This window comes from Nematolebias whitei, chromosome 20 (assembly GCF_014905685.2).
Source record: "Nematolebias whitei isolate Nwh7 chromosome 20, NemWhi1, whole genome shotgun sequence".
NCBI lineage: Eukaryota > Metazoa > Chordata > Actinopteri > Cyprinodontiformes > Rivulidae > Nematolebias > Nematolebias whitei.
This window is the reverse complement of record NC_056517.1, coordinates 25,952,364-25,961,515: the sequence shown is the minus strand read 5'-3', so window position 1 is coordinate 25,961,515 and position 9,152 is coordinate 25,952,364. Positions and strand designations below refer to the sequence as shown.

The 9,152-nt window shown below is 40.8% G+C and overlaps 2 protein-coding genes across 2 annotated transcripts in view; one reads left to right on the top strand and one right to left on the bottom strand.

The window, feature by feature from the left end:
- The first annotated feature begins 1,393 nt into the window (after positions 1–1,393).
- On the top strand, positions 1,394–4,559 carry tyms (thymidylate synthetase). The gene is made up of 7 exons (XM_037694343.1): positions 1,394–1,622; positions 1,837–1,910; positions 1,984–2,158; positions 2,568–2,669; positions 4,013–4,188; positions 4,272–4,343; positions 4,421–4,559. Exons 1-7 carry the CDS (start codon positions 1,394–1,396, stop codon positions 4,556–4,558), a joined length of 966 nt encoding a protein of 321 aa, XP_037550271.1. The 3' UTR covers position 4,559.
- Positions 4,560–6,248: 1,689 nt separating this feature from the next.
- enosf1 (enolase superfamily member 1) overlaps positions 6,249–9,152 on the bottom strand; it is a 7,763-nt gene continuing 4,859 nt past the window's right edge. The window contains exons 11-15 of the mRNA XM_037693938.1: positions 7,365–7,406; positions 7,154–7,283; positions 6,899–6,998; positions 6,740–6,821; positions 6,249–6,350 (exon numbers count right to left, since the gene is read on the bottom strand). Of these exons, the coding sequence (XP_037549866.1) occupies positions 6,249–6,350; positions 6,740–6,821; positions 6,899–6,998; positions 7,154–7,283; positions 7,365–7,406 (456 nt within the window). The remainder of the gene's footprint in view (positions 6,351–6,739; positions 6,822–6,898; positions 6,999–7,153; positions 7,284–7,364; positions 7,407–9,152) is intronic.

The window sequence follows — 9,152 nt, the reverse complement described above, 5'->3', positions numbered from 1 at the left end:
TACAAGAACCCTGCAGATGTTGGATGCTGTCTATCATGGTGCACTAAGATTCATAACTGGCTGTGATTATCGTACCCACCACTGCACCCTGTATTCATTGGTTAACTGGACATCATTAACTTCACGCAGACTCTCTCACTGGTACATTTTCATCTTTAAATCACTTCTTGGTCTGCTGCCTTCATACATCTCCTCCTACATGTCTCTGCGTGAGTGCAGCTACGGAGTGCGCTCTCAGGACATTATTACCTGCAGTGTTCCCTCAGTGAGGACTGAACTAGGCAAAAGGGCCTTCTCCTACTCCGCTCCTGTTTCCTGGAATATCTTACAAAAAGATTTGAAGCTCTCGACCTTGACCTCTCTAAGTGGCTTTAAGAATCTGTTGGACTCCTGGCAGGGACCAATGCAGACATGTTCCTGTTTTTAGTTTTATACATTTGTCTCGGAATCTAGCAGTTTTTTTGGTTTTGTTACCTTTTTCCTTTTAGCCATCCTATTTGTTAAAAAACAAACAAAAAAAAAAAACTGTAGTATGAGTTTTTATAACTGCTTATTGTTGTTGCTGTTGTCCATTGTTGTCATCTTTCTTTGTTGAAATCAGGTCTCTCTTGTAAATGAGTCCTCGAGGCTCAATGGGATTTACCTGTATAAATAAAGGTTGATTGATTGATTGACAGTCATCGGCATAGAAGTGGAAAGGCATGTTGTGTTTCCGGAAAATTGCACCAAGCGGCAGCAGGTATAAAGAGAATAGGAGGGGACCCAGGATGGACCCCTGCGGAACCCCCCATTTAAGCTCTGCCTCTGCGGAACTAAAATCATTGATGGTGACACAAAAGGATCTGTCAGAGAGGTAAGATCTGAACCAATTGAGGGCTGACCCTGTGACGCCCACCCACTGCTCTAACCTAGCAATGAGGATCTCATGGTTTATGGTGTCAAAGGCAGCTGTGAGGTCCAACAGGACAAGCAGCACAGAATCACCAGTATCTGTGGATCTGAAGATGTCATTAAAGACCTTAGTGCTTACCTTTAACCTAAACATTTAAGGAGCACTGGTAATCATTTTCATGTTAAAAGTTACAAATGTTGTCTTTGGTGTCTGTTTTTTTTCTTCCCAAAAATATATTAGTGTGTGTGAATGACGGATTAATTTAAAACACTTTGTAGAACGGTGCTTTGTGAAGTTCAGTCAGTTGTCCGTCAGATCTGCCACATCCAATATGGCGGCAATCAGACGTACATCGATCTCGCGAGGCAAGTAGGGCGCGCTTTTTAAATCTCGCGAGATCAAGATATCTTCTTGAGATTTCCGCATTATTTGATACTAAAATACCGCGAAAGCACAGTGAGCGCCGGGTGACGGTTCTGCATAACTTGCTGTTTCTTCAAGATGCCCGCCACTACAGAAATCCACAGCGGACACACACAGAAGGAGTCCTCCTGTAAGACAGAGGACAGGCCGCTGGAGGAGAAGAAGAAGACATTCGGGTTTCTGTGTGATGAACGCGGATATCTGGACCTGGTCGAGCACATCATCGAGAACGGCCGCAGGAAGGGAGACCGAACCGGGACAGGAGTGGCTTCTGTGTTCGGTGCTCAAGTTAGATACAGCCTGCGAGGTGTTTATTTGTTTACTGTTTACCGCACGTGCATGTCTTTTTTTCTTAAAGCTACCACCTTAAATGCAGTATTTAGTGTCTGCTGTTAATACTTTTTAAATGTATGACATTGTTATACTTCTTTTAAAGACCCCATTAGTGCTTTAATGCACTTCTGCACAAACAGCTGCTGTGCTTTGTGTATTTATATCTGCATCACTCAATCTGTTTGCAGACCAGTTCCCCTTGCTGACGACCAAGAGAGTCTTCTGGAAAGGGATCCTTGAAGAACTGCTGTGGTTCATCAAGGTAGCATCTTCCCTGTCACACAGCAGGGTTGCACACATTATGGAGTCTGACGTTTGTTTGTCGTGTGTCGCAGGGATCAACAAATGCCAAGGAGCTGTCAGAGAAAGGCGTGAGGATCTGGGATGCCAACGGGTCCCGAGCCTTCCTGGACCACCTGGGCTTCACGGACCGAGAGGAGGGGGACCTGGGACCCGTTTATGGGTTTCAGTGGAGACACTTCGGTGCTGAGTACAAAGACATGCATACAGGTGCTGTAAACTGTCCTGTTCATAACTTTCTATATTTACTTGACAAAAAACATGCTGCCTTTAGTTTTTAAACTTTTTCAAAATGCGCCAATAATTAGAAACGTTGGTGAAGGAGAACTTCCAGGATCTATGATGAATGAGCTTAAGACACCATTTAGGTGACTGATAGACTCCAACAAAGTTAAGTCAGGTCCACTGGGCGGTTTCTTTTTGTTGAAACGTTTCATCTTTTATCCAAAAGACTTCATCAGTCCGAGGAGCTACAACAAACTCAGTCTTATAAACAGCACCTTCACATAGTGGGCCAACCAGTTTGATGGTGCTCAGATGGTTTCTGGTGTCCACCCTCTCCCCCAGCTGATTACTTCCATTGTGCTAGATTGCTATTAGCCTTTTGTTCTTCCATCAGATTACACAGGACAGGGTGTGGACCAGCTGCAGAATGTTATCGACACCATCAAGAAAAACCCAGAGGACCGGAGGATCATCATGTGCGCCTGGAACCCCAAAGGTTGGTCGAGCTTAACTTTTCCTCAAATGTTTTTGGAGCATTCACACTATTGTGATCCATTTTTCTTCCGTACGTTTTTCGGCATCTTTCTTGCTCCACAGTGTTTGTGCAATTTCAACAAATCATATAACAAAATGTTCAGCTCGTTCAGGAGAAGGGTGACTTTAGGTATTGGTGCAACTTTAGCTTTTTGAAATATTTAGCCTTTTCTGCCATTTTTTTCTCATAGAAAATGAATTGAGCTCATTTTACATCCTTCATATCTTTAGATCTGTTTACAGCCTTTTGCTGCTCCTTTTCACATTTTGCTCTGGTTCAACTTCTTTCAGTTTCATTGATTTAAACTTTTTTCAGCTACTTCCAGCTAATTTCAGCTGTTTTGTGCTCCTTTCAGATTCGTTCTAACTACTACATTTTTGTGCTTCTTCTAACTTATTTCTGATAATTTCAGCTTATTTGGCAAGTTTCAGCTTTTTCTATTTCAGCTGCTATATGGCTGTTTTTCAGCTAGTTTAAGCTTTTTCAGCTAATGCCACATTTTTTGCACTAATTTAAACTTTTTCAACCTAATTCAGAAAAAATGTGATTTCTCCACTTCCTTCTGGTAACTTAAGCTTCTTTCTGTTTTTTTAGCTACCAGTACTTTTCAGCTGTTTTTTTTTTGTTGCTAATTTCAGCTTTTTTCAGATAATTTCCACATTTTTATCATCATTTCTTCTTCTTTCAGCCTAATTGGACAAACATGTTATGTCTACTTTCTGCTAATTTAAGCTTGTTCTACCTCTTCAACTACACTTTTAGCATTTTTTAGCTAATTTCAGCTGTTTTCTGATTAATTCAAGTTTTTGGTGGTAATTTCTGCTGCTTTCAGCCTATTTTAACATCTTTCTGCTAATTTCAGTTCCTTTCCACTTTTTTTTTTTTTTTGGCTAGTTTCAGCTTTTTCTGCTATTTCAGCTACTATTTAGCTATGTTTTTGCTGAATTTAGCTTTACAGGTAATTCCACATTTTTATTCTCATTTCAGCTCCTCACTTCCTTTTAGCAGTTTAGGCATATTTCTGCCTTTTCAGCTATTTGTTGATAAATTCAGCTTTTTTAGCTGTTTTCCTCATTATATGCTAATTTTGCTCATTTAAACCTACGGTAATTCAGCAAATACATGTTTTTTTCTGCTTTCTTCTGATAAGTTAGCTTGTTCTTCCTATTTGGCTACATTTCAGCATGTTTTTAGCTAATTCCAGGTGTTTTTTCAGTCTTCAGAAATAAGCATTCACACTGCATTTTCTCAGGAAATGCAATTTCTCCAGTAAAATGACTTTATTTTAAACGTTGTTGTTTCAGACCTCCCCCTCATGGCTCTGCCCCCCTGCCACGCTCTCTGTCAGTTCTACGTCTGTGACGGCGAGCTGTCATGTCAGCTGTACCAGCGCTCGGCTGATATGGGTCTGGGGGTGCCTTTCAACGTCGCCAGCTATGCTCTTCTCACCTACATGATCGCACACATCACGGGACTCAAGGCAGGAGTCGAGGCTCTTTCACGTCTGTTTTGTCCATCAACATATTGTCCATCTCTTAACACTTATGTTTTTAATTTTTTTAGCCTGGTGACTTTGTTCACACTTTAGGAGACGCGCACGTCTACATCAACCACATTGAACCTCTTAAAGTGCAGGTGGGATAATTTAAAAGCAACGTTCAAGTTCTTTCTTTGTTCTGCTTGATTTGAAACTCATGTGTGTAAATGTGCAGCTTCAGAGGGAGACTCGGGCTTTCCCTACGCTGAAGATCAGGAGACAAGTGGAAACCATCGACGCCTTCCAAGCAGAGGACTTTGAGATCTGTGATTACAACCCACACCCCTCCATCAAGATGCAGATGGCGGTGTGAAACCCCAAATCATATGATGAGAACGTTCGATTTGTTGTACTGTATGAAAGTTTAAACGTCAGTTTCTCTGAGTTACAGGGAGAGACTAACTGTGTGTGTTTTGGGTAAAGATGTGGCAGAAAATGTTTTCTTCCGTCATGAAAAACATGTTTGTTTTTTCTTCAGGCATTTTAAATGTGTGCGTTGTTTTGTATATTAATGAATAAATTATCTAAATCTGTAAGTACAAAAAGTAATCTTTAATATTGTTAGAAAGCCATGACCTCTGACCCTTTTGACCCATGCCGACTGTTGATCAAAACTCAACCAGTAATTTCTCCTGTCGTTGATCTAGCCAGTTCTGGGAGGGCCAAAGTCCACTTCCACCTACTTGACTCAGACCAGAGTCAGTGTGCGGCCCTCGTGATAAAAAGGATTTTAAACTGCTCTGCCTCAGTGGGAAGGGGTCAGGATGCTGTCCACTTGTCGATTAGCCAGAGGAACACCCAGACAACCCTCGTGTCTCTGATCCTTCCTGATGAAGCAGACGACACAGGGTGCACAGCTGCACCCGCTTTTGGGGGGCTTTTAGCAATAGATAGGTGGGGGTGTCACACTTTAGGACTAGCCCTATATGGTATCGAATAAAGGACCCAGAAGGCAAATGTTAAAAGTAACTCACTAGAACTTGGAATCACCCAGGAGCTGCTGTTTCAGTTTTGTGCTCACAGGCAAAGATTTTATTAAAAGTGAAAGATATAAAAAGATGTGTTGTGCACTTAAAACTTACATTCAGTCTAGGTTATATCAAATTAAAAAGTATAACTCGGTCTATAACTACATCCTCACAGTACTACTCTCTCTACTTTTCTCCTACTAAGAATTAAAAGACGAAGAAGAAACCTAACTAGGATAAATGCTGGTCCTCGAAACCGTCTCGTCGCCCTGGGCAACAGAAGGTAATCTACCATCAAAAGCCCCAAGAACCTCACAATAGTCCCCAGAAAAAGCCCAGCTCTTGTGCATTAGCTTTTTATAATCTGTCATAATTATGCACAGTTCAAGAATCTTTATTATCCCCAAGGGGCAATTTGTTTCAGTCAGTCACACAAAACATCCACACTAGACAATGAGACATTAAAATAACAGTACAGAGATCATCATTGTTCACTACAGGGATGAATGAGTTTTTCAGTCTGTTCGTTCTACATCTGGGCAGCAGGTACCTACATCCAGAAGGAAGCAACCTGAACTCCCCGTGCAGTGGATGATCAGGATCTGCCAGAATCAGCCTGGTCATGTTCACTGCAGGGCTACGCCAGCAGTTCTGCTGCACATCCTTGTTTCTGTTTTTGCTTGTTAGCAATCCAAACCAACAGATGAAGGTAAAAGAGACTCAATAAAACATTCTCGTAAAAAGAATCAACATTAAAACCACAGAGCTTCCGATAAAAATACATTCTCTGGTGGGCCTTCTTGCAAAGTGAGTTCACATGGGGGTCAAAGGTCAGTTTCTCATCAAGAATAGGATAAAACATACTCTTCATGTCTCAAATAAAGGACCAACTAGAGTTTCATCATGCCATATAAAAATAAAGTTACAGACACCTCCTTTTTCTGGTTATGAAAAAGGAAAAGATACAGTTTAAACACACAAAGCCATGGTGATTCTTCATTTCGGTCTAATCGTTTCTTCCAGTCCAACTTCTCTTCAACAGGTCTCTTCTGAAACCGACACTTTCCAAACGTCTCCTTCAGGGTATTGATGTTTCTTCACTGATGACTCTAGCATCTCGCAAGAATAACCGGGATCCTAAAATCAGGAAGCATTATTATTATTATTGACTTGTCTATGTTGCTGATTATCCATGCTGCTGATCTCATGCTGCTGATTATCTCATGCTACTGTATTCATTCATACCCATCTGCTCACCACGGACTCATGTTCGGGCTGCTGTTGATACGCCGCATTGTTTTACATTATTCGTGTTTAGAGTATATCTTAGCTCCTTGTATACTGTTTCTTTTTATACTTTATATTTTTGCTATTTTTGGGTGTAACTGAATGCACAATTTCATTCCACCTCATGTACCACATGTGATGCGAATGACAATAAACTTGAATTTGAATTATGCACTTGTAGAAAAAAATGAGCTTATTTTGAACAATGTAGATTTTTTTTTTTTTTTTTAATGATTTACCTTCGGAGGCATGTAGCAGGCGTTTTGTATCACCACAGGACTGGTGAAGTGCTCATGGAGATGGTCCACATACTCACACATTCTGTAAAACATTGAAGAGTGTTATATGAGTTAAATAAATGTTCATGGTGATTCAAAGAAAACGACCCTTGCTTTTACCGGTTGCTGAGACTGGCCGACACGCAGATGTAGTCGAACAGAACGAGATGCTGGACGAGCTCACACAGACCCACTCCTCCGGCATGAGGACACACGGGAACTGAAAAAAAGACAAATATCTAAATATGCATCCTAAAGACATTAAAAACAATAAGGACAGCAATTAGAAACTTTACACAGGGAAGCTTCAAAGTGACTGATGTGCAAGTGGATCATGTGTGTGTAGTCACATATAAGGTGTAAAAAAAACCGTGCCTTTGAACTTGTGAGCCATCAGCAGCACAGCCAGGTTCTCGTTGACGCTCCCGAGCCGACAGCTGTCGATCTGAACAAACTGAAGAGCTGAAGCCTGGAGGAGCTGCTTGAACATCACCCTGTTGTGACACTGCAGACAACACGACAATACAACCAACAAAACAAACCCAGCATGTCTAGAACTTTATGAGAAGAACAAATGAGGTCCGACCTGCTCCCCTGTAGCCACTCCGATCCCGAGTGGAGCCAAAGCCTGCAAAAAGAAACCCAAAGCTCTGATTCTGTAACTATTTTTCGATTTTCCAGCTAATTCTGACCAACGAACAGCAAGAAGTAGAGGAACTGAGACATTGTTTCTTTTCTAATTCGTATTTCGCTTTTTCAAAACACGATAATTCAGCTTCCTTTAATGAGCATGGTTGATCATTTCTCATTAACGATCCTGCAAGGGATTATAATGTAATTAGGCCGTGTCTGATTTTATCTGCAGGACTTTGCCTTTGATGCCAAAACATAGCAATATTTTTATGATGCTTATTACAAAGGCATGTGTTTGTTTTAAAGACAACAACAAAGAGACGCAGAATGAACATTAGAAAAACCAAACTACTTCAAAACAGACCATTTCAGAGGCACGCATTTTAAAAGATGCCAAACAAACATGGAGATCTAAAGAAAGGCATAAACTTAAAAATGCTGAACATTTCAAATGACATATCTGAGACAACCACAAGAGGATACAAAACAGCTACAAAGAATAACGAGCTGTACGAGAAGCCAAAGGACTTAAATAGGATATAAAACTGTTGGAGAAAACAACAAAGTCCATAATAATCCAGGTATACAATCCAACATTTTTCAGACAGGTCATCTGGACAGTTTATTTTTTTATTTATTTTTTTGTGCTGAAATGTTTCGCCTTCGATCCGGAAGGCTTCATCAATCAAGCAAACACGCAACATAAAACTGATTCTTCCCCCAACAGATTACTCCAAAGTGGGAAAAAAAAAACAGTTTTGTTGATGCTAAGATGATTTCAGCACAAAAAAAAAAAAAGAAACTGTCCAGATGACCTGACTGAAAAAATGTTGTTGGAGAAAATCTCTCACTAACGTTTAACCAAAAGCACCACACTCGACGGCAGGAGAGTTTTAACTGGTATTTATACTTGCAAGGTCAGATTTTCAGGGGATATATTTACATTTTACATATATATGGATATCTCATTGACTGGAAAACTTGATGATGTGTCCATCTCTGCTGCCTTCTGTGGATTTTAAGGACGCATATTTAATTGGATTGTCGTTAACTGGTTCCTGCTTTTTGGATTCAGCTGGTGCTGGTTTTATCTACAATCAAGGAAGTCGTTGGCAGCAAATTTGGACCCGATCACACTGCTTGCCTTTATGATGGCTTGGTTCATGTCTGGAGTACCCGGACTCAAATGCTTTGGGCTGAATGGATCAGATCTTGGGGATTTTACTCAGACACGTTCCATCGGTGTGGCCATGTAATTTGGACATTTCGGAACTGAGTAGACCGACACAGACTGAAGGTTGATGTCATTAAGTTCTGCCTGTTCCCAAAACAACTGTGTGTTTATCTAAATTTTGGTTGCCTTGGCTGTCCTTCAAGGTCATCTTATCTAAAGTCGCCTGGAGAAAATGTGATCTGATGCTCACCACCCTCTTCCTGAGGAATTTCCAACTGATAACCAGTTGAACCAGCTGAATAAACTTTGTGTCATCATTTCAGGACTCTGGATTCTTATAGAGGTGATCCTTGGCCATTCCTCGACATACCTCAAGAATGTTTATGGATCTCACCGGAGGACACTGACTGATTACAGTGACCTCGAGAGCATCTAGAAGCGTTGTTGACCGCTCTCGTCTCTGATTGCAGAATGTCTACGTAAATATGTGCTTGTTTGTGCGAGGTGTTTTTTCAATATTAGGGGTTTTTCTCAGCCAAGAAAAAAAGTCTGATAGGAATTTTTTTT